Source organism: Nematostella vectensis, chromosome 2, assembly GCF_932526225.1.
Source record: "Nematostella vectensis chromosome 2, jaNemVect1.1, whole genome shotgun sequence".
NCBI classification, from domain to species: Eukaryota; Metazoa; Cnidaria; class Anthozoa; order Actiniaria; family Edwardsiidae; genus Nematostella; species Nematostella vectensis.
The window spans coordinates 3,055,680-3,082,004 of NC_064035.1; the positions used below are offsets into that span (position 1 = coordinate 3,055,680).

The 26,325-nt window shown below is 42.9% G+C and overlaps 1 protein-coding gene across 1 annotated transcript; it reads left to right on the top strand.

Annotated features, from left to right (window-relative positions):
- Nucleotides 1–14,616: 14,616 nt before the first annotated feature.
- On the top strand, nt 14,617–26,078 carry LOC5515596 (polycomb group RING finger protein 2). The gene is made up of 11 exons (XM_001635609.3): nt 14,617–14,692; nt 16,454–16,587; nt 16,714–16,810; nt 17,046–17,101; nt 17,886–17,945; nt 18,017–18,125; nt 19,328–19,355; nt 19,428–19,526; nt 23,964–24,047; nt 24,699–24,911; nt 25,329–26,078. The coding sequence occupies exons 2-11, from the start codon at nt 16,482–16,484 to the stop codon at nt 26,016–26,018; spliced, it is 1,542 nt and encodes a 513-aa protein (XP_001635659.2). The 5' UTR covers nt 14,617–14,692; nt 16,454–16,481; the 3' UTR covers nt 26,019–26,078.
- Nucleotides 26,079–26,325: the final 247 nt, after the last annotated feature.

A 26,325-nucleotide genomic window follows, 5' to 3' on the forward strand; every position in this document is an offset into this window, starting at 1 on the left:
GCCTTGTCTACCTTTCCGCTTCCCTCTCAAGCTAATAGTCTTTTGATATCAGATTGATTTCAGACTACTTTCTTACCGTTTAACAAATAAATAAAAACTGTTGTTTGAGTTTTTCCACTCTAAAGATACACTAAGGATTATTTAAAGATCTTTCGAAAGTGGCTCTACAACCTATCCAATCAAGATGTGATTGCCATGTGTTCACAAATGACGTGTTGGTATCGATACGCTGTTTTCGCGCATACGTCATCACACGGAATCATGCCTTGTCCCTTGTAAGAGGTGTAGCGAGATATATTAGAAAATCATGATTTTGGCGCGTTACGTGAACAAGTTAACGTCGTCGACTACAAAAAAAATACTTATTCAACTTTCCATGTCTATTTTAAACGTCCTCCCGGGGTCATTCAGATCACTTTCAGACCACCCATGGAGAAAGCACCCAACAATAATATCTGGGGTTTTTTTTACCCTCATCTTGGTAACGAGGCTGCACAAATCTCCGTGCATCTGTCAACCTCACCCTCATCTTGGTAACGAGGCTACACAAATCTCCGTGCATCTCTCAACCTCACCCTCATCTTGGTAACGAGCCTGCATATCTCCGTGCATCTGTGTCAACCTCACCCTCATCTTGGCAACGAGCCTGCATATCTCCGTGCATCTGTCAACCTTACCCTCATCTTGGTAACGAGGCTGCACAAATCTCCGTGCATCTGTCAACCTCACCCTCATCTTGGTAACGAGGCTGCACAAATCTTCGTACATCTGTCAACCTTACCCTCATCTTGGTAACGAGGCTGCACAAATCTCCGTGCATCTGTCAACCTCACCCTCATCTTGGTAACGAGGCTGCACAAATCTTCGTACATCTGTCAACCTTACCCTCATCTTGGTAACGAGGCTGCACAAATCTCCGTGCATCTGTCAACCTCACCCTCATTTTGGTAACGAGGCTACACAAATCTCCGTGCATCTCTCAACCTCACCCTCATCTTGGTAACGAGCCTGCATATCTCCGTGCATCTCTCAACCTCACCCTCATCTTGGTAACGAGGCTGCATATCTCCGTGCATCTGTCAACATCACCCTCATCTTGGTAACGAGCCTGCATATCTCCGTGCATCTGTCAACATCACCCTCATCTTCTCATCTTGGTAACGAGCCTGCATATCTCCGTGCATCTGTCAACCTCACCCTCATCTTGGTAACGAGCCTGCATATCTCCGTGCATCTGTCAACCTCACCCTCATCTTGGTAACGAGGCTGCATATCTCCGTGCATCTGTCAACCTCACCCTCATCTTGGTAACGAGGCTGCATATCTCCGTGCATCTGTCAACCTCACCCTCATCTTGGTAACGAGGCTGCATATCTCCGTGCATCTGTCAACCTCACCCTCATCTTGGTAACGAGGCTGCATATCTCCGTGCATCTGTCAACCTCACCCTCATCTTGGTAACGAGGCTACACAAATCTCCGTGCATCTCTCAACCTCACCCTCATCTTGGTAACGAGCCTGCATATCTCCGTGCATCTGTGTCAACCTCGGAGGGGACCAGGGTGTACAACCAATCTAAATTCCATTAAAATGCATTTTTTAAAAGCACAAACAATGAAGAGCGTTTATTTTCTTTTGGCTGGAATTACAAGTGGTTTTCTTCTAACAAGCAGTTTTTTTTATCATTTACCTAATCCTGTGCTCTTTACTTATTGACTAATTGGGATTTGGACAACCGACCGCAGCCTATTTTGGATGAGTTTTTATCGCAACGCAAGCAGTTTTCTTGTGCTGGAGCATATACGCTCAGTTTTGTTGGGCTGGATGGACCAAAAAAATCGTCTGTCGTCCAAAGAACGTATTTGCTTTTTCCCATTAAGGACCTTTAGTGCTTTATCCTGTCCTGGACGTGATACAACGTTTTTTGACCGTTGAATATTTACCCAATTCAGGGACGGATAGAGGGGGGTGGATATCTACCCCCCTTTTTGAATAAAAAAAAATTGAAAATTCACTTTGTTTGAAGAGAATAAATGTCTGAGGGACGGGAGGTACTGTCCAATTTCCTTCGCCTTCTTGGCGTTGCAGACGCGACAAATCCAATTCAGCTTGAAGTATTGTAAGATCTATGTAATGACCTACCAATAACCACTTGATCAGTCATAAGCCGTCGTTCCGGCAATTATCCACCTCCCATTTTTAAATCCTGGATCCGCCACTGCAATTGTAGACTCCTACATATTAAATATTAAATACTCGTGTTTTAGAAAGTAAGTGTAGGTTCACGCGCGCCAGCCAGCCGATAGAAGAAAAAACTTTTCGCTTTCGTCAAGCATTCTGAACAGGGGCGGCGGAAGGGTAGGGCCCCCCACTTTTCTGAGCGGATGTTTCTTTATATATGAACTTATTTTAAACCAACTGGTTTCGAGCGGTACATATGCAACCGACAACAAATTTATTGAACAGTTGAAAATCCCGTGCATAAAAACCTAGGTTATCCCCACGTTCTTATAAATAGCGCTTAAGAATTTGAATTTGGGGGGGGGGGGGGGTGGGGGGGAAGTGTGTAATCGACAGGGTGAGGGAGAGATGAGCATGTCTGAGAGGTCAATGTGTTGCCTTGCAGGGGGGCGGGGGGGTGGGGAAGTGTGTAATCGACAAGGTGATGGATGGTCAATGTGTTGCCAGTATGGATTCCAATGCACGAGTAGTTGTCAGCGCCATCATAACAGCAGGACAAAACATGAACTCGACAATGTAACAGATCAAGGCGTTGTGGCCAAAGATCGCCAACATCAGTTAACATTGCTGGTACCGCCCCGCTCGCTATTACAAGCACCAGCATGATGTAAAAAACTCGTCAGTTTTGTTGCCTGTGTTGTTTGCTTGGGCCTTAAAAGTGTTATATTTGTTTCGAATCATGACTAAAGCAAGTGCCTAGTTTCGAAATGATTCAGCCACAAGGTAGGGGTGCGAGTGATTAAAGCAAATAATGAACTTGCCAGTATTAATGCCGATGCGTAGCTGCAGTTGGTCGTGCGGTTGATGTGGGATGTGAAATACGGTCATATGACTAAGTAGCTCTAATGCCATGCTAGCTATCTCTGCCGCGTGTTGATTTCCATTCAACACAGGACATCCGCTGACCACCATGTACGCGTCACCGATAGTCTCCACCTAAAACACGGATCGACGGATAAAGAGGAGAACATAAACACTAAAGAAATTCGTGTGTTGGAAAAATAACTGGGAACTGAATTGTAACTGATCCTCGTTCCTCTAAGACCGCTAAAGATGTTAGGCGTATTGTACGTAACTTAAGTGAGTTGCCGGGGCTTCTTACCTTATAAACATTAAACTGTGTTATGATCTCATCAAAAGCCACGTAGAGATTGTTCAAGAATTCTACGACCTGGATGCAAAAATAATACATTAAAGCGACAATCAGTAAACACACTACGTGAGGCAGTCGGTAAATCTTTGGGAGCGTGTCCAAAATAATGTTATGCGGCCAAAACAGAAAAAAAATGTTCATGCTGTCTTGAAGACCCTTTAGTCAATTGAGAATTGAAACACTTACCTGTAGTGGCTTGCTATTGGAACAGAGCTTGGTAAACCCCACAATGTCGCTGAAAAAGATTGTGACTTCTTCATATTCTTCGGCCTGTACGTAGTTGTACGCCTTCAGCTGCTCTGCTATTGGCCTGGAAACAAAGCATGTAACATTCAAAGAATATATAATTACTACAACAACGACATCAGCACTACTACAATGTATAATTCGCTCTCCATCCAGCCCTATCTTCTCTTCAACTCATCTATCCTCGCCTGACATCTAGGCTGGTTATTTCCTCCTTTTTTTGACTATTAGCCCACTTCATTACGGGAAATGCGGCACTAGCCTATTAGGGGTGGAGATCTTTCTTGTTTTCCGGGGATGGTTCTGGGTGGGGAAGGTGTCCTTCAAGATGGTGGCTTTTGTTTAATGGGGTTCCCTAAACTAAAGGATGGTGTATTACACGTACGGGGGGGGGGGGGGGGGGGGATGGTGTAGGCGGTAGAGCAAGCGGTCGGTCTTCTCCTTCTCCTCGTTGAGTTGTCTTGTTCGCTCGTCGACAAGTCCCGCCAGGTGGTTAGCGTCATCGATACCATGTTCTCGATGACATTCGTGTTTCTGCAGTACAGAAAGAGAACGTGTTAAGCATGCTTTTTGTAGGGAATCAATATCGTATTGTCTTTATACTGAGACGAAGTTACACGTGATCAGTGGAAACAAGAGAGCATAAGATATGTTAAAAATGACAGATACGACGATCGTGGCATAGATTCTGATTGGGGCGAGAAACATTCAGTATACACGCTATTACGGGATGAAATTAAACGACTAAAGAAGTTTAGAAAATACCATGAGAACTTTTTATCGCCGTTAGCTATTGCCGCGGTTACCCCCTTCCATAACGTATTTAAAAAAGAAATATTTTCGTTTTTACCCTCGTCGATTACGACGAAGTGAGAGCATGCGTGCTTTACCTACCTCAACCGAATCATCCAGTTGATAACAAAGTACTAATGAACACCCCTCCCCCTCAAAATACTTTACCCCTGATAAAGTTTACCTGTTGCGCCCGCCTATCTTTTTGAGTCTCTACAATACGGAAAAAGTGCGGCCTTTCCTCGGGGTCCTCGGCCCAGCAATCCCTGATAAGCATCAGAAGATTCGCACGGCCATCGTCATTCTGAAGCTGTGGCCGGAAAGGCGGGTCGCTGCACGCTAGAACCTTCTGGATGATCTCTGTAGGTATATAAGGTATATGGTTGAGTATAGGTACATTAGATTGATACGTACGTACCTCCATGCTGTGGAGGTACTTCATTCCCTAGGGGACAACGACAATAGAACAACATGAAGTATCATGCTGTGGAGGTACTTCATTCCCTAGGGAACAACGACAATAGAACAACATGAAGTATCATGCTGCGGACGTATTTGATTCCCTAGGGGACAACGACTATAGAACAACATGAAGTATCATGCTTTGGAGATACTTCATTCCCTGGGGACAACGACAATAGATTACAACAATTGTAACAAGAACAACATAAAGTATCATGCTGAGTCAACAGAGTCAATAACACTAACAACAGCAACAGGCAAGAAGTGCACAGACGAACGGAAGGAAAGAAAGAGCCCTGTTTACCGAGGCTATATCCATGACCATAGATATCTTGAAAGCTTCGTCGATTAGGTATTCGTTGACCAACACATCCTGGAAATCAATTAGCAAATAAAATCTTAACAAAGGCTACTTCTTCAACCGTTTGAAGACCACTAACATTTTGATCTTTGATTAAAATATTGTATTATACGTACTTTGGTATTCAGGGAAGATAATGGGGATTTTAATCCCTAATACTTGGGTATCACCATGGTAATAGCATACCACAGTTACCCCGTCTAAGCCATGGTAATTTGGTGGTTTTAGCCGTGGTAATAGTTAGAGAGCATACCACAGTAACCCCGTCTGAGCCATGGTAATTTGGTGGTTTTAGCCGTGGTAATAGTTAGAGCATACCACAGTTACCCCGTCTAAGCCATGGTAATTTGGTGGTTTTAGCCGTGGTAATAGTTAGAGCATACCACAGTTACCCCGTCTAAGCCATGGTAATTTGGTGGTTTTTAGCCGTGGTAATAGTTAGAGCATACGAAATTTGGTGGTTTTAGCCGTGGTAATAGTTAGACCATACCACAGTTACCCCGTCTAAGCCATGGTAATTTGGTGGTTTTTAGCCGTGGTAATAGTTAGAGCATACGAAATTTGGTGGTTTTAGCCGTGGTAATAGTTAAAGAATACCACAGTTACCCCGTGTAAGCCATGGTAACTTGGTGGTTTTAGCCGTGGTAATAGTTAGAGCATACCACAGTTACCCCGTCTAAGCCATGGTAACTTGGTGGTTTTAACTCGATGCTATACTCACTTGCAAGCTGCCCTTCCTACAGTGAGACCAGACCAGGATGTTCGCGGGCTCAATGCAGGCGCCAATAAACTCATTTAGATTTTCATGGCTGATATCGCGTACCTAAATGCCGAAAGGTTATACAAATACTGTTAATAAACCTTTGCATCGCTATAATAGCGTAGACTAACGTAGATTTTGATTACAGACTTGCGTATGATATAATAGAAGAATTTTATTCCATGCCAATTAGAACCAGGACTTAAACAATAGTACAAGATTAAGCATAAAAGATTGTACACCGAGCAAACCTTCACCTGTTTCAACTCGATGAGCACTCGCCGAGATAGATGGACATTCTTCTTGTTTAATCGCTTGATGACAATTGTGCGGTCCTGAAACGGAGTGACTAAATTATTAATTGAACTATTAATTAAATTAACTAATAGAGGACACTGCCGATGTTCTTGTGAGGGATGACACTCCGTGTTTGTCGCTGGCAGACATTTGTAAAATCTTAGAAAATAAATGCTCTACTTCGGTTCCTGGCAATTCTCAGTCGTATTCACTCAAGAGAGCATAAGATAAGAGAGGGACACTTTGGTATTACCCGCGCGCCATGTCGCGTCCGAATCCGGCTATTTTTAGTAACCACCACCCCACCACAGCGCGTGAGCATTTTTACTCACCCTACCCCCGCGCTTTGGCATTTAAATCTTGTTGTTTGCCGCTGTTTTGTGACTTGAAACCGAAAAAAACACCCTATTTGCACAAATACCATCGAAAATTTCATTCTAGCATCAAGGATACAGGCACTTGCGGTTTATTAAGGGGATGTAGTATTTCAAGGATTGCAAGATTTCCAAAACGAGACTTCATTCAAAATCAAGAGCGGAAAACCTCGTGCTTCAATCACCGATTTTGCTCTAACTTGCTGCTTCTTCCTGGTTTTTCAACATTCATTATCTTCCTAATTGTCAAACGAAATCTGTAAGTTAGACATTAGATATAATATTGATTTTTGTGAGTATTCCTGTGAATTGAGAAGGAATTCAAGAAAAATACATTTCATAAAACTATCCTTGTAGCGAGGGAATGCATTTTTGTGGTGATCAAAGCCAGCAAGCTGAAGTATCTGAGCTTTTGTAAAAGTGAGGAAATAAAGAGGGAGATATTACTGTATTTCTATGATGTTGTTATTATTATATGTTATATTATTATTTTGTTATTATACAAGCTGGTGTCGGGATTTGAATCAAACGCAGTATCACAGCCATTTTATCTCTCGTTGTTTTTTTTCTTTCTAATTTGACTTCGCCGCTCAGACAAATAAAACAGTCAAACTGTTCAGGGATTTAGCTTTCTGTGAGTATATTTGCCAACCTTGGTAACTTAAGTTAGACCTGTTTTCTTCTTCCGAGTTATTTTACATGATCTCTTTTCGGGGGGGTGAATAGGGTGAAGCGGGTCTGTTCTGACATCCTCGACCCAACTACAAGACAGCTGCTGTACTGCACCCTTGTTAGGCCCCACCTGGAGTATGCTTCTTGCATTTGGTCGCCTTCGACAGGCAAGCACAAAGCTCTGATTGAGAACATCCAGCGTCGAGCATCCAAGTTTATTTTGAACTATCCCGCCGATGTTTCATACACAGAAAGGCTGAAAACTCTTAAGCTCCTCCCATTAGAATATCGAAGAGACATAACCGATCTAGTTCTATTATTTAAAATAAAAAATGCTGATGTGAGCATTAGATTAGCTAGCCTTCTTTCTCCAGCCACGCCCCGTTACAATACTCGAAATTACTATCCTAACAATTACCGCCTTTTTTCCACTCACAACCAAAGTTATTACAGGAATTCATATTTCCCTAGAACTGTCAAACTTTGTAATAGTCTTCCTTCACTTATGAAATCTTGCACTACGCTTTCGTCTTTCAGAAATCAGCTGACAACTCACTATTTTAGAGAAACTTGCTTTTTACCAACCTCCATAATTTCATAGAGCTTAAATTTATGTAATTTATTTTTTATTTTCGTTTTAAAATTTTTATTGTTTGTAATTTGTTGGGAAAGAATTTCAATTGGGTCTAACGCCCTGTTTTCTTCTCCCGTCACATATTATCTTTATTCTGTTTATTTCCTATTGTAAACCGAGTATTTTGTGTTTCAAAGCCAATAAACTAAACTAAATAAAATTGTATATTATATTGTATGTATGAATAAAAGTCAATTTTGATTAATAGTGTTTGAGTAAAGAAGAGCAAGGGTGAGCAAGGAATACGGACTTGACCGTACGGAAAACGTAAAACGGGGGTGAGCAGTAAATGTAAAACAATAAAAAAATAAGTTCGAGGACATGGCCGAGAATTGAACCTCGTCCAGATCCGGTAAAACGAGAAAAAATAGACCATACTTCCAGACATGCGCTGAAACACCGTATGGCAGCATAAAGCTTTACGGCTAAGCTGGAGATTGCGGCCCCAGCACCGCTATCTAGCGAACTGTACAACACAAAGGAACCTGAGGTACCCGCGCATTAATGGAGAGGCAATAACCAGGATCCCAGCCCTGTCTTAGTCGGTTACGCCACGCACAGCTCGCTCAGATGTACACTGAAATATATCGGGGTCTTTTTCACGCTTGCGTCACTTGGGAATAAGTGTGTTGCTATAGTAATGTAGTTATATTTCGTCATCATATGCAGCACACTACGACCTAGGTCTACATTACTGCCTTTAGCTTTTGTTCTTCTTTGTCCAGTCACGCACGTGCATATGATATTTTTATGCCTAGCCATGTCTTAGTCGGTTACGCCACGCACAGCTCGCTGAGATGTACACTAAAAAATATCTATCGCGCTTGCCTCTCTTGGTAATAGCTGTTTTGCTATAGCAATGAAGTGATGTTGTCATCATGTGCAGCACACTATACGATATATATATTGCTTCCTTTAGACTTTGTACCTCTTTGTCCGGTCAAGCATGTGCATATGACATATTTTGTGCCCAGGGCCCGGTTCCTCGAATGCAGGTTAGCACGGATAAATATGGTTATCGAGACATTTGATTGGATAACAACCTTATTTATCTCTGGGTTAGTGTTAACCTGCTTTCTAGGAAACCGGCCCAGAACAACAACAGCAAGCTACATTGAAATGCTTACAATTTATTTATTTTTTGTCTTTGGGTTTTAGAAAATACTGTGATTAAACCTCTCGTAAGCTACTCTACTCGAATTTCTTAGCAGCATTTTCGATTCTAGCGTTCATGCTTTTCTTGGTACAGGGCATATAGCGTCCAAAAATCATAAATCATGTGATTTGAAGTGAGTGTCTCACACGCTGTAACGAGCATATAATGAAAAAGCTGACGCACCCAAGGATTTCCATCGTAGTATTTGCCAATAAATAGTTTCAAAGACAGCTTCGTCTCCCTTTGTTGCCATTATTAATTACAATGAAGATTACGTTAAATGTTACCAGATCTGAAATTCAGTTCTGATTTCTTTTCAGAATTGCAAAACATGGCGCTTTAGAAATATATTACACACAAAATCAAGGGAAAACCTTTCACAATCAAGCTTTTATAAAACGGAAATTCTAGTTTATTACAAAAAGTGCGTTTGTGTTTTATTAAAATTACGTTCTCAGTTTTTCGGTCTTGTCCGTATTCCTTGCTCACCCTGTAGGGCCACATATGTAATAACCTGCCACATTTGTAATAAGGTAGGCTACATTTGTTATAAACTATCTGATATCTCATGAAAGAAACATCGTACGACAACAAAACTTGGTAGGTGTCATGTAGGTGTAAAGGGTGGTGCAACCAGATGGTCACGTGATGTGAAGTAATCAATGACGTCACCAAAAACAAAAATATCATCGATGACGTCATCAAAAAAAAACAAAAATATCCATATACCATAAAAGAAGCACGTATGACAACCAAACTTGATAGGTGTCATGTGGGTATCAAGGGGGGTGCAACGAGATGGTCACGTGATGTGTGACGTCATCGATAACGTCATCAAAAAAGCAAAAATATCCATATCCCATGAAAGAAGCACGTATGACAACAAAACTTGGTAGGTGCCATGTAGGTATCAAGGGGGGTGCAACAAGATGGTCACGTGATGTGTGACGTCATCGATAACGTCATAACAAATATCTATATCCCATGAAGGAAGCATCGTATGACAACGCTAGTGTCAAGGCAGTGTCAACAAAATGATCACGTGATATGTGACGTCATTGATGACGTCAACAAAGCAAATGAAAATGACATCTCAAGAACGGAGCTTATCAAGGCAACCAAACTGAGAGTAATTTATGTTTTTGATACAGTGGAACCCCGATATATACGCGCCCATCTCTTGGGCGAAAAAATATCATTTTAATATCCACCACGCAGTGAGTCAAGCGCAAACGCATAGTTTTTAGTTGGTCTAGAAGGGCGTGCATTGTGATGCCTTGTGTATGTGTCTAAAAATAATTTTTCGGTCGAGATACATGGGCGTTATGTAATGCCAGATGAACACTCGTATCATGGTAATCACCTGCTATCATTCTTATAACATAAGCCGAGCGTTTTATTATTATTGAGTTAAAATGATTGTTACTTTGATAAGAAATATTTTTTTAATTACTATTACTGTTGGGAACACATTGATTGCGAAAATAATAGTTGATTATAATGATCAGAATTGCCCTTGTTTTATCATGATATGACTAAATATCCATTTTGTTGTCAAGAGCATATTAGTCCTTCTTTTACGGGATACGATATGATCCTTGATGTTTGCCTCATCGACTTTAGTTTGCATAATCGATGACTTCATTTTGATTAATTCTGTCGCTACGCCTTCCTTGTCTCTTAGAAAAATCAAATTCTTCTTGTTTACCAGATAACTTTAAGGCACTGCCTAAAAGCAGAGCTACAATTCAGAACTTTGATTATTTTTGTCCGATAATTTTAATCAAGAGAGCATAAGATAAGAGAGGAACCCTGTGGTATTACCCGCGCGCCATGTCGATGCCGAATCTGGCTATTTTTAGTAACCACCACCCCACCACTGCGCGTAAGCATTTTTACTTACCCTACCCCCGCGCTTTGGCATTTACATCTTGTTGTTTGCCGCTGTTTTGTGACTTGAAACCGAAAAAAAAACACCCTTTTTGCATAAATACCATCGAAAATTTCATTCTAGCATCAAGGATACAGGCACTTGCGGTTTATTAAGGGGATGTAGTACTTCGAGGATTGTAAGATTTCGAATACGACACTTCATTCAAAATCAAGAGCGCATAACCTCGTGCTTCAAACACCGTTTTCGCTCTTACTTGCTGCTTCTTCGTGGTTTCTCAACATTAATTATCTTCCTAATGGTCAAACGACATCTGTAAGTTAGACATTAGATATGATATTGATTTTTGTGAATATTCCGGTGAATTGAGAAGGAATCCAAGAAAAATAAATTTCATAAAACAATCCTTTTAGAGAGGGAATGGATTTTCGTGAAGAGTCAAAGCCAGCAAGCTGAAGTATCTGAGCTTTTGTAATAGCGAGAAAATGAAGAGGGAGATATTACTGTACTTCTTTGATGTTGTTATTATACTAATTATATTGCTATTATGATTTTTTTATATTATATTGTTATTATGTTATATTGTTATGTTGTTATTATACAAGCTGGAGTCGGGATATGAATCAAACGCTGTATCACAGCCATTTTATCGCTCGTCGGTTTTTTCTTTCTTCTTCACTTGACTTCGCCGCTCAGACAAACAAAACAGTCAAACTATTCAGGGATTTAGCTTTCTGTGAGTATATTTGTTTGATTTGCTTTCTTCTTCCGAGTTATTTTACATGATCTCTTGTCATTCTATCAAGTTGGCAAAACAACAACACGCAACCCGCGGGGGAGAAGGACAAAATAAAAGGAGCAAATCCCCACGCGCAGTGGTGGGGTGGTGGTTACTAAAAATAGCCAGATTCGGAATCGACATGGCGCGCGGGTAATAATAAAGTGTCCCTCTCTTATCTTATGCTCTCTTGTTTTAATATAAGGCTTTATGACTTTAAGGCTTTAGCTTGTGTCGCTATCGATGAAGTCGCACATTACGTTACTATCTCTTCGATCTGCCTAAACATCTACCGAAGCTACATGTTTGGATGTCTGACGATGTTTAAACTTGAAATATGAATATTTCAATGTCGTCGGCGATGACGTCATACATCACGTGACCATTCTGTCTCACCGTATTGACACTCGCATGACATCTTGCATGTTTGACAGCCTGACGATGTGTCTATCATACATACCTTTTATGTTCTATATTTCTTTTTTTTAAATGACGTCATGGATGACGTCACATATCACGTGACCGACACCTACGTGACACCTACCAAGTTTGGATGTCATACGATATTTCTTTCATGAAATATCGGATAGTTTATTACAAAAGTGGCCTTTCTTATTACAAATGTGGCCGTTATAACAAATGCGGCCTCAACACACCCTTGTTCTCATTTGCTTACCCCTTTTTTCAGTATTTGGTATTTCTTGCACACTCGATCTTCATTGCTCACCCCTTTTTGGATATCTTAAATTGTATTTAAGTCTTTCATTACTATTACGCCCTGAGACGCCTATAAAATTAGGCCCAACTCCAAAACGTCAGAAATGCAAACTAAACATAACCAGACCCGGATACTCATAGATTCCTCCAAGGCATAGACGACCTTCAAAAGCGCATCCAAGCAATGTAATAGAATTGACTCTTTTGTCAAAATATCAACCTTGATTTCTGACCAATTCGTAAACAAATGCTTAAACTCAGAAACATTTCTTACCAAAAAGACACAAAATTCCAAACTACAAATAGAGACAAGCAAACAGAGATCAAGTCACAAATAGATACCCTTTTTGCACTCCGTCAGGTCCCATTTTACAGCAATCAGTCACAATAATCAATGCTAGAACCTCCATTAGAAGCGAGTCACCATGTTTAGCCTATTTTGCATGCCTGCACTGCATCATGGGAGTATTGGAAACACCTTGAAAGACAGGTGGGCAATCTCCTCCCCCAGAATCATAACACTTTTTTATAAGTCTCTTTGCCCCGAAGCCAAACAAAACATTTCCAGGTCCAAGGAACCCAGAATAAACCTGAAAACAATTTTTGAATAAGGTTGGGAAGTAAAGATGGTCCACATTGGAGAGTATGAGGCCATTCACTATAAAATTCCTTTCTCACTTGGTGAAGCCCAGACAAGGAATTATCCCATTGAATCAACCTCAGCGTGCAAACATCCATAAGCACAGCATTAATTATGCCCAAAAAGACTTCATGATATCCTAAGGCACTCTCCAGATGTGAAAAAGCTATAATTTTTAAGCAAATTACAAGCAAAACTGTTGTAAGCAACAGGTTGTAGCAGTGCCGTCGCTAGAAAGAAAAGGCACCGCAGTGCATTGCTGGAAACTTCAAGGCATACCGTCTTGGGTCAGCGGTAGCTTAGCTTAACTGGTAGTGTTGGACTTGAAATAGGGGGGGGGGGGAGGGGGGTTCTGTTTTCAGTCTGTTTTTCTTACAATTTTGCTCAAAAGTACCCAGGAGTGAAAGGGTTAATCAATACAGATATAACCTCTACCATGATATGCAATATTAATAATAAGATAAAGGAACTCCCGAGACTAATGAAGAATTTTAAACAATAAGTTTTAAAGGAATAAAGTGACACAAGTGACGGAAGCCATTTCGCAGTTACGGCGGCTACTAACCAGTGAGAGCGCCAGGCCTCAAGAAGGCAGATAACAAATACATACGCACATACCCAAAAAATCAACAACAACGCAAAGCTTAGAAACAAAACGTTTACAGGCTTTGTATACATCGGTATTTTCTCGGTGGCAGTAGCTTAGCGAGGCGATCCACTTTGATGTTGTTTTTGTGTGGTAGATCTAAAGCGGTAGATGCAGAATTAGGAGAATTAAAAAATATGATTGACGTCCACCAAAAAACAGTTGTGACCCGTAAACGAAAGACACATTGTCCGCGTTACAGAAAACGGGTGTAAAAGTGTAATAACATTGCGAGTTAAGCGTCAGCTGTTTTAACACATGAATAGTCTCTTGTACATGGAGCATTTGCTAGTTTTTACATTAAATGCTATTATTAAATTGTCAGGTATTTCAAAGGCAGTAACTAAAGGTCCGGCAGCAGGACGGGATCCTCAGCAAACGCCGATATCGGAAAATAAATAATCTGTGTACACGTTTATCAAAAAGGCAAAACTCGATAAATATATGCAAAAGACAGCGCTTGAATATTCCCAACAAAGATAACTTGTTTTAGAATAGATATTAGGATATTTTGGACTGGCGGACTGTTATTTTTTAGGGCCCCATCTCCGGGCTGCCGGACCTCTAAACTGCGTATTACAAAGCGCTGATACATTAACGACATGTGTTTTCACTATGCAAATACGAAATCTTGGTGGAGTGGTCACGCTATTTCAGACCATAAAAGATAATCCAATAGCACACCAAAATTATAACAAAAGTGACGATTTTTGTCTGAGAAAATGTCTAAATGTATCGTAATATAGCCTAATGCTTACGCTGGGAGAGTCTGGGTCTAGTAGTCACGTGGTTCATGTGGTTAATCGATAACAGTGAATAATGGCTTAAACCTCGCAAGACTCTGACATTCACCACATCAACGCAGAAAACAGGTAAAACCAACACTTCTACGCCGAATTACTTCCCAAAACCTTACATCACGTTAAAGAGATAACTAAATTTGTTGTCTGCATAAAAATTACAACGTTTTGCAGTGAACTCGGGCAGCTGTTGGTTTGCGAGTTCGTGTCGAGACTACAAGTTCCAACTACCCTACCAATTCCGTTCTGTTATATAGTTGTTTGATAATTCTGTTCTACTAATTTGCAGTTTTTGTTGAGAAATAGTATTCCTCGTAATCTTAACTAACAAATAAATATGGATGAGAGTTCGTAGACTTCTAGGTGGAGAAATAAAAAAAGTGAAATTATACACACCATATATGTCAAGTCGTAGAAGGCCAAAAGTAGTAATTGAATAATACTCAGCGGACCATTAAAACTTTGCATACTCGAAGCAGATCTGACTAGTACAACGTCATGGATGTACTGTTATTATCAATGGTAAATATTTCAGTAGTAAACATGCAGTAGTGTTATAATCCGTGACATGTTCATGAGTTTCTAGGGTTTTGTCTGCGTTTACTAAAACCACCGGTCGTGTACTGCCAAACATATTCACCTCTCTTCAAAATATAACACGCAGGTCTCACGGGCTTTTATACTGATAAAAACAATGTCTGGTTAAAATAAGCCCACAAGCGCTAGAAAATTCCGAATACTTTCTTCCAGCGATTTCCTGTTTTTGTAGGAAATTAAATCCCCGTAACAAACCATTTTAACTTGCTAGTCGGATTCATTCAATTCCCCGCGTGTCTCTAACAAAATTACTTTGAATTTTTCTCGTATCTCGTATTTGGACTTTTTATTTTTTCAAACGTCTTAATTTACCAGCATTGCTTTATTCTTTCAATATTTGTTGTTGTGACTATACCTTTTATGAAAAGCACTCTGGGTGTTTTGGTAGAAGCGATCTTACTCTACTTTGTCCGTTCTAGGAAAAAAAGGGCACTACTCACAGTCACAAACATATCCGCATAACAATAACAGATAGGAGCATGTATCAACGCGTTATCGTGGAAAAATATTGCGTTCACGAAACAGTAGACAATCACTAGAGAAAAACACGGCACTCTCCATTTGATGAAAATCCTCTTATGAAAACAGTTGATAAGATTCGTCTTTCAAAGAAATACCACAGCGCAACTCTGTTTTATTATTTTTCATAATCGAATTTCACCATTGTCATTAGCCCGGGAGATTGAATATTGTGCGCGCTTGTTATTAAAATTTCGCATCGCTAGAACAAGTAACAAAAGTATTCCCTTTATTTCACGATATTATAAAGAGGCGTTTCAACGCTACTATATCATTCATTGATATTGTTTCTTTGTGAATCATGGGCCAAAAAAGCCTCCTATTTTCAAAGGCCGCCTTTCCCTTGGAAAGGCCGGATCAGTATCAGACTATAGTCAGAATTTCGCGATCTCTAAAGGGAGACAAAATTTTCATTATTCTAAAGGGGAAAAAGTGAACATATAGTTATTTATAGACATGACCCACCGAAGCAATAACCATTGACGTATTTTCATTGAAGAATTAAGCCTGGTTCAACTACCTGTTGAAATTCTTGAGTGTAGGCGAAGTCCCGAAGTCATTATGGGGTGTGCAAACCCAGTCGATTTACTTGTAAACTGTTTGGTGCGATCATATGAAAACCAGAGAGACTCTAAAATTGTCCCGAGGCAGGATGACTTGGTTTTCATCCAGTTTTTCTTCAACCATTTGTCCTAACGACAGTTGCTACACTGTTAGTTGCCAGGGTAACGAAGACATCTCCACGATGCTGCGCACATTGTCCTTGAAAGAGCTCAATCCGCACATCATCTGTGTACTTTGCGGGGGGTATCTGGTGGATGCGACAACGATAATAGAGTGCCTTCACTCATGTAAGTATCTTCATTAACATGTTCGTTGGGTTAAAATGTGTTCGTTGTACAGTAGGTGTTGTTTTTGACGAATATATTAGTCTAATTTCTAATTTGACAAAGTTCTAATTTCCGTTTTTTTTTTAGTTTGTCGCGGCTGCATTGTACGTTACTTAGACACGAGCTACCGCTGTCCAGTGTGTGACGCAGAAATACACAAGACGAGACCTTTACTCAACATTAGGTACTAGCAGGGGAGGGGTGGTACAATTGGACAAGACCTTTATTAGGAATCAGGTACTTACAGGGGAGGGGTGGTACAATGGGACAAGACCTTTAATTCACATCAAGTACTTGCAGTGTAGGGGTCGTACAATGGGACAAGACCTTTGTTAGGAATCAGCGGTACATTTGAAGCTAGGGGTGCATGTTGTCATTAAGAAAACTACTGGTCTAACTTGTGTCTGTGTTCAATGCAGGGCAGATAACGTGCTTCAGGACATCGTGTACAAAGTTGTACCGGGAATGTATTTCGGTGAGAGAAGCCACTAGAGTGTTCACATCTTACATCACGCGTTACATCTCACATCACGCGTTACTTCCCACACCACGCGTTACATCAAACACTACGCGTTACATATCACATCACGCCTTACATCTCGAATCACGCTTTGCACCTCACATCACGCGTTACTTCCCACTTCACGCGTTACACTTCACATCACGAGTTAAATATCTTATCACGCGTTGCTTCCCACTTCTCGCTTTACATCCAACTTCTCGCGTTACATCTCACATCACGCGTTGCATCACACACCAAGCGTTACATCTCACAAAACGTGTTGCTTCCCACTTCTTACGTTACATCTCACATCACGCGTTGCTTCCCACTTTTCGCGTTACATCCCATTTCTCGCGTTACACTTCACATCACGCGTTACATCACACATCACGCGTTGCATCACACACCACGCGTTACATCTCACATCACGCGTTAATTCCCACTTCTTACGTTTCATCTCACATCACGCGTTGCTTCCCACTTCTCGTGTTACATCCCACTTCACGCGTTACACTTCATATCTCGCGTTACATCTTACTTCTCGCTTTTCACTTCACATCACGCGTTATTTCTCGTGTTACATCCCACATCACGCGTTGCATCTTTTAAAACAATTTAGACGACATTCGTTACAACGCGGGCTGCCATTTTCTACTCCTTTAAACTCATGAAAAACTTGCAATTAATGGTACTAAACACCTGGTTTTGATTACTTAGAGATGAGCTCAAATTTATTTAAGCTGTATTTAATTTATAGAGGAGAAAAAGAGACGGAAGGGATGCGAAGAACAGTTAAAGAAATCACGAAATCCAGAGAGTAAGTGTAAATGTCATAGAGATGTAAGTATAGTGATATATATTAACGTTACGCTTTGCATCTTTGCATAGAACTATCCCAGGAAGTGTGTGATACGAAAACTATTGATAAGGAGAAAGAGCAAACAACCGATGAACCGGATATCGAGGACCCCATCTGCCTGACCCTGGAATTCTACAAGTGAGACATATAACTTCCATACCCATTATTACGTTGATGCGAGATCTTACTAAGAGACCATGATGTAAGAGCACGAATCCCCCTTATTAGGAAATTTTCCAATGATGTCGTCCGTGAAAGCTATTTTTAAAACAAGCAGTTATTTTTAGATACGCCTCTGATTGGCTAGCGCTCACGTATCCTAGCAACACGAGTCTTACGCGCGATCACATCTTGAGCAGTTGAGCGATGTGAACCGGCAGAAGCTGTTATGGAAATCTTTTTGACCGAAAATACTATTCTTTTTTACAAACGCTGTGAAAATGGTTTTCCATGGAGTACCCTGGGTCCAATCAACCGTTTCTGGGACATTGAAATGCATAGAGTGCGTGATTTTAGGCTTGGGGATCAACTTCCCAAGTTTTCACAGCTGATTCGCAAATTATAAAACAACAATCAATCGTAAATCTGTGTTTACAAAACACAATTGCGTGAAAAATTGAAGTTTATTCATCTAAAAATATTGTAAATCAAAGAACAATAAAGGCCTTCTTGTATTTAAATACATAACATAGATTCTGAGAATGGCTAGGTATTCTATCTCACCGAATTGAAGAGAAAAAGATTTTTTTAGGAGTCAGCACGATGCATCTTGAATGAACTCCAAATTCGCCGTCTCCCCGACGTCTTCCCGTTCAATTATTTATATAACATTTAGATAACTTAACATTAGATAACTTAACAGATACCAGGACAACATTGTGATCATGAGCTAAGAGGAGCAGCTAAAAGGATAAAAACAGGTAGCGAACGAAGTAAAGAAGTGCGAGTCTGAGGGAAAAAAATTGTGAAAATGTACTAGCTCGCGAGGTGCCCATAACCAAATATGGCGCGATAAACCATATATGAATGCTATGATTGACAAGCTCGTGCAATCTAAAAATAGCCTTCATGGACGACATCTCTGGGACGACATCATGGGCCACCGTGATTCGTTCTCTTATATCATGGTCTCTTGATGTAACGTAATACGCACGCGACTTCACACAAGAGATGAAAAAAGGCGTCATTTTAGCATAGCCGAGACGTTACAGAACGCACTCGAAATAGTGTTTCACACGCGAGACATTACATAACACACACGAGACGTCACGTGACACAAGGGGGGTATTTACGTGACACACGCTCGCAAAGTAATAACGTCTTGTGTGACTTTCTTTTAGGCGAAGAAAGAATACCAGTGAGCAACAGGTTAGTGATATCTGGCTGAACTCGTTTATTAACTATGGCGCTTAACTGTGTGTTTGTCGTTTCCGTTTACAGATCTTTCCGACTCGTTACCTACGATGTACTTCATCTGTGACTGTCAGCGTCATCAAGAAATTTCTCACCATCAAGTTTGGAATCCCACCAACACATAAGGTTAATACGAATTTCAGATAATTTAAAAGATGATGGTGAAGCACCTTCATGGCTCACTGTGCATGTGGTCCCTAGGTACAGCTTGTGTGGTGCAGTGTGTTAGTTCATGGCTCACTCTGCATGTGGTCCCTAGGTACAGCTTGTGTGGTGCAGTGTGTTAGTACATGGCTCACTGTGCAGGTGGGTCCCTAGGTACAGCTTGTGTGGTGCAGTGTGTTAGTACATGGCTCACTGTGCAAGTGGTCCCTAGGTACAGCTTGTGTGGTGAAGTGTGTTAGTGCCTGGCTCACTGTACAGGCGGTCCCTAGGTACAGCTTGTGTGGTGCAGTGTGTTAATGTATGTCTCACTGTGCAGGTGGTCCCTAGGTACAGCTCGTGTGGTGCAGTGTGTTAGTGCATGGCTCACTGTGTAGGAAGTCCCTAGGTACAGCTTGTGTGATGCAGTGTGCTAGTACATGGCTCACTGTGTACGAAGTCCCTAGGTACAGCTTGTGTGGTGCAGTGAGTTAGCACATGGCTCACTGTGCAGGTGGTCCCTAGGTACAGCTTGTGTGGTGTAGTGTGTTCGTGTATTGTCACTGTGCAGGTGGTCCCTAGGAACAGCTTGTGTGGTGCAGTGTGTTAGTGCATGGCTTACTGTGCAGGTGGTCTCAGATGTACAACTTGTGTGATGCATTGCATTAGTGCATGGCTCACTGTGCAGGTAGTCCCTAGGTACAGCTTGTGTGGTGCAGTGTGTTAGTGCATGGCTCACTGTGCAGGTGGTCCCTAGGTACAGCTTGTGTGGTGCAGTGTGTTAGTGCATAGCTCACTGTGCAGGTGGTCCCTAGGTACAGCTTGTGTGGTGCAGTGTGTTAGTGCATGGCTCACTGTGCAGGTGGTCCCTAGGTACAGCTTGTGTGGTGCAGTGTGTTAGTGCATGGCTCACTGTGCAAGTGGTCCCTAGGTACAGCTTGTGTGGTGCAGTGTGTTAGTGCATGGCTAACTGTGCAGGTGGTCCCTAGGTACAGCTTGTGTAGTGCAGCGTGTTAGTACATGGCTCACTGTACTGGTGGTCCCTAGATACAGCTTGTGTGGTGCAGTGTGTTAGTACATGTCTCACTGTGCAGGTGGTCCCTAGGTACAGCTTGTGTGGTTTAGTGTGTTGGTACATGGCTCACTGTGCAGGTTGTCCCTAGGTACAGCTTGTGTGGTGCAGTGTGTTAGTGCATGGCTCACTGTGCAAGTGGTCCCTAGGTACAGCTTGTGTGGTGCAGTGTGTTAGTGCATGGCTCACTGTGCAAGTGGTCCCTAGGTACAGCTTGTGTGGTGCAGTGTGTTAGTGCATGGCTCACTGTGCAGGTGGTCCCTAGGTACAGCTTGTGTGGTGTAGTGTGTTGGTGCATGGCTCACTGTGCAGGTTGTCCCTAGGTACAGCTTGTGTGGTGCAGTGTGTTAGTACATGGCTCACTGTGCAGGTGGTCCCTAGGTACAGCTCGTGTGGTGCAGTGTGCTAGTACATGGCTCACTGTGTAGGAAGTCCCTAGGTACAGCTTGTGTGGTGAAGTGTGTTAGTGCATGGCTCACTGTGCAGGTGGTTTCTAGGTACAGCTTGTGTGGTGCAGTGTGTTAGTGCATGGCTCACTGTGCAGGTGGTCCCTAGGTACAGCTCGTGTGGTGCAGTGTGCTAGTACATGGCTCACTGTGTAGGGAGTCCCTAGGTACAGCTTGTGTGATGCAGTGTGCTAGTACATGGCTCACTGTTTAGGAAGTCCCTAGATACAGCTTGTGTGGTGCAGTATGCTAGTACATGGCTTACTGTGCAGGTGGTCCCTAGATACAGCTTGTGTGGTGCAGTATGCTAGTACATGGCTCACTGTGCAGGTGGTCCCTAGGTACAGCTCGTGTGGTGCAGTGTGTTAGTGCATGGCTCACTGTGTACGAAGTCCCTAGGTACAGCTTGTGTGATGCAGTGTGCTAGTACATGGCTCACTGTGTACGAAGTCCCTAGGTACAGCTTGTGTGGTGCAGTGAGTTAGCACATGGCTCACTGTGCAGGTGGTCCCTAGGTACAGCTTGTGTGGTGTAGTGTGTTCGTGTATTGTCACTGTGCAGGTGGTCCCTAGGAACAGCTTGTGTGGTGCAGTGTGTTAGTGCATGGCTTACTGTGCAGGTGGTCTCAGATGTACAACTTGTGTGATGCATTGCATTAGTGCATGGCTCACTGTGCAGGTAGTCCCTAGGTACGGCTTCTGTGGTGCAGTGTGTTAGTACATGGCTCACTGTGCAGGTGGTCCCTAGGTACAGCTTGTGTGGTGCAGTGTGTTAGTGCATGGCTCACTGTGCAAGTGGTCCCTAGGTACAGCTTGTGTGGTGCAGTGTGTTAGTGCATGGCTCACTGTGCAAGTGGTCCCTAGGTACAGCTTGTGTGGTGCAGTGTGTTAGTGCATGGCTCACTGTGCAAGTGGTCCCTAGGTACAGCTTGTGTGGTGCAGTGTGTTAGTGCATGGCTCACTGTGCAGGTGGTCCCTAGGTACAGCTTGTGTGGTGTAGTGTGTTGGTGCATGGCTCACTGTGCAGGTTGTCCCTAGGTACAGCTTGTGTGGTGCAGTGTGTTAGTACATGGCTCACTGTGCAGGTGGTCCCTAGGTACAGCTTGTGTGGTGCAGTGTGTTAGTGCATGGCTCACTGTGCAGGTGGTCCCTAGGTACAGCTCGTGTGGTGCAGTGTGCTAGTACATGGCTCACTGTGTAGGAAGTCCCTAGGTACAGCTTGTGTGATGCAGTGTGCTAGTACATGGCTCACTGTTTAGGAAGTCCCTAGATACAGCTTGTGTGGTGCAGTATGCTAGTACATGGCTTACTGTGCAGGTGGTCCCTAGATACAGCTTGTGTGGTGCAGTGTGTTAGTGCATGGCTCACTGTGCAGGTGGTCCCTAGGTACAGCTCGTGTGGTGCAGTGTGTTAGTGCATGGCTCACTGTGTACGAAGTCCCTAGGTACAGCTTGTGTGATGCAGTGTGCTAGTACATGGCTCACTGTGTACGAAGTCCCTAGGTACAGCTTGTGTGGTGCAGTGAGTTAGCACATGGCTCACTGTGCAGGTGGTCCCTAGGTACAGCTTGTGTGGTGTAGTGTGTTCGTGTATTGTCACTGTGCAGGTGGTCCCTAGGAACAGCTTGTGTGGTGCAGTGTGTTAGTGCATGGCTTACTGTGCAGGTGGTCTCAGATGTACAACTTGTGTGATGCATTGCATTAGTGCATGGCTCACTGTGCAGGTAGTCCCTAGGTACGGCTTCTGTGGTGCAGTGTGTTAGTACATGGCTCACTGTGCAGGTGGTCCCTAGGTACAGCTTGTGTGGTGCAGTGTGTTAGTGCATGGCTCACTGTGCAACTGGTCCCTAGGTACAGCTTGTGTGGTGCAGTGTGTTAGTGCATGGCTCACTGTGCAAGTGGTCCCTAGGTACAGCTTGTGTGGTGCAGTGTGTTAGTGCATGGCTCACTGTGCAAGTGGTCCCTAGGTACAGCTTGTGTGGTGCAGTGTGTTAGTGCATGGCTCACTGTGCAGGTGGTCCCTAGGTACAGCTTGTGTGGTGTAGTGTGTTGGTGCATGGCTCACTGTGCAGGTTGTCCCTAGGTACAGCTTGTGTGGTGCAGTGTGTTAGTACATGGCTCACTGTGCAGGTGGTCCCTAGGTACAGCTTGTGTGGTGCAGTGTGTTAGTGCATGGCTCACTGTGCAGGTGGTCCCTAGGTACAGCTCGTGTGGTGCAGTGTGCTAGTACATGGCTCACTGTGTAGGAAGTCCCTAGGTACAGCTTGTGTGATGCAGTGTGCTAGTACATGGCTCACTGTTTAGGAAGTCCCTAGATACAGCTTGTGTGGTGCAGTATGCTAGTACATGGCTTACTGTGCAGGTGGTCCCTAGGTACAGCTTGTGTGGTGCAGTGTGTTAGTGCAGTGCTCATTGTGCAGGTGGTCCCTAGGTACAGCTTGTGTGGTGTAGTGTGTTCGTGCGTTGTTCACTGTGCAGGTTGTCCCTAGGTACAGCTTGTGTGGTACAGTGTGTTAGTGCATGGCTCACTGTGCAGGTGGTCCCTAGGTACGGCTTGTGTGGTGCAGTGTGTTAGTGCATGGCTCCCTGTGCAGGTGGTCCCTAGGTACAACTTGTGTGGTGAAGTGTGTTAGTGCATGGCTCATTGTGCAGGTGGTCCCTAGGTACAGCTAGAGCACGGCTCATTCCAGGGTGAGATTCTATCGTCAATAGTCTCTTGACAGCAGTGGGTAGTTTCTTGGTGTTACGCAGCACCAGCACCAAAAACACAATGGAAAAAAATCCAAAAACAAAGACCTTAGAACGAGCCAATGAAATAAAGTAGAAAGGCCTTGAGAACCAAAAATCAAAGCTCCCCGTAACACCAAGTGGGCAGTGATTTAAAATATTCTTGTTGCGATTTCCAGTCTGAGCTGATTCGATCAGATGAGATACTTGATGATAATCTGACTATGAAGGAGCTGACGCGGATCTATGGGATCTTCTCCAAGGTGAGCACTCTACCCCATCTCTGAATAAGCAACTTGGACAATTTTTTCCAGACAACTTTTTTTCAGTCAGTATTAGCTGGATATTAGAGATCTTTGTACCAACACCGCGCTGTGTTACGCTTTGCCCTTTTACAATCGCTTTCTGTTCTAGTCGCACTTGGATCTGTAGTACTTCATTCATGTCGCCTTCTATTCTAGTCGCACTTGGATCTGCAGTACTTATTCATGCCGCCTTCTATTCTAGTCGCACTTGGATCTGCAGTACTTATTCGTGTCTCCTATTCTTGTCGCACTTGGATCTGTAGTACTTCATTCATGTCGCCTTCTATTCTAGTCGCACTTGGATCTGCAGTTCTTATTCGTGTCTCCTATTCTTGTCGCACTTGGATCTGCAGTACTTATTCATGTCGCCTTCTATTCTAGTCACACTTGGATCTGCAGTACTTATTCGTGTCTCCTATTCTTGTCGCACTTGGATCTGTAGTACTTCATTCATGTCGCCTTCTATTCTAGTCGCACTTGGATCTGCAGTACTTATTCATGTCGCCTTCTATTCTAGGCGCACTTAAATCTGCAGTACTTATTCATGTCGCCTTCTATTCTAGTCGCACTTGGATCTGCAGTACTTATTCATGTCGCCTTCTATTCTAGGCGCACTTGGATCTGCAGTACTTATTCATGTCGGTGAAGGATGACGATTACGAGGCGGAGCAGGAGGCCAAGAGGCAAAAGCTCGCGCATGCGGAGCGACAGCGGGAGCTGTATTTATTGTACCAGAAGCAGCAACAACGACGACGGGAACTAGAGAGAGAAGAACAAGGACGCGAACAGCGCGAACTGGACACGAGCGGCTCACCGGCACATGTACGTTCAGTAGACTAAATATGGTAATCAGGGGGCCTGGATCCTAGTAGGACATGTAAGAGTTTTATCTGTGGATAACTCCTTATTAGGTCGCTTATTCTTAGACAAATCTTCTGCAAACGATAATGTTTTTCATGGTTAACAATTGTTTCACTTTCTAAGAACTCAGATTCTTTCTAGGAATCTGGTCAAATGTTCTGGGGCTTTTCGTTTTTTTTTTTTTTTTTTTTCATTTTTGGCTTCCTGTGGCATGAAAGAGCGGGGCCCTGGAAGGGAGGGAGGGAGATTTCTTTTTGCCCCCCCCCTCCCCTCTTGAATTGGGCTTTCCTATACCAACCCGTACATTTTACACCATTTTCATCTGACTATCATCATTTTTCGTCAGTTGCCTCTGTTATTCTGCCGTTCTATTTTCAGGAGCTGGTTCATAAACTTTCGAGCAAAAAGCGCAAACGTGTTTCGGGAGGTCACCAAAAACCGTCTAAACACAAACCAGGAAATACTGGGCTAACAACACAACCTGGATGTACCCGGATACCAACACAAGCGGGAGATACTGGGATACCAACACAAGTGGGAGATACTGAGATTCCAACAGAAGCGGGAGATACTAGGATACCAACACAAGTGGGAGATACTGGGATACCAACACAAGCGGGATATACTGGGATACCAACACAAGCGGGAGATACTGTGATACCAACACAAGCGGGAGATACTAGGATACCAACACAAGCGGGAGATACTGGGGAAAACTGGGCAAAAAATCAATTGGAGTGTACTGGGGCGAGACAACGAGTGGAAGAGACTGGGGCGAGACAAAAAGGAGACACCGAGGATGTGGGACTTGCGATATACGTCAACAAGCAAAACATTCAGAAGCAAGAACTTAATGACGGACCTAAAGATGACGACATCAAAATCACTACAGACGGTCTGGGGACTTGGCCACTAGGATGCGATTCAGAATCCTCTAGCACGAAAGAGAACAATGCCTTGATTGACAACATTCCTGTTAACCCGACGACAAACGGTAACCACGGTAACAAGAGGTCACAGGAAATGAACGAAAAACGAGCAGCACAAGAGAAAGTGGAAGTATATTGAGTTGCATGACTTTACTATGTGTAGATATATTTGTTTCTATAAATTCGAAAAGAATTTCTGTTTGGGATTGTATATAGGTCAGATTAACGGCATTGTTAAGTACTTCTTAGCTAAATGTCTTTGTTGGGACGGCTGTTACCAGTAGTACTTGCTCGCCTCTTTGATCCCGAGATAGCAAAGGTGCTTTTTGTGCAGTACCCTCACTTCCTCTTTGTTTCTCCTTGTCACACCCATAGAAGGACGGGGGGAGGGGGGATGATTTTGGGAGGGGGAGAGAAGGGGTTGGACTGGTTATTGAATAACCAGT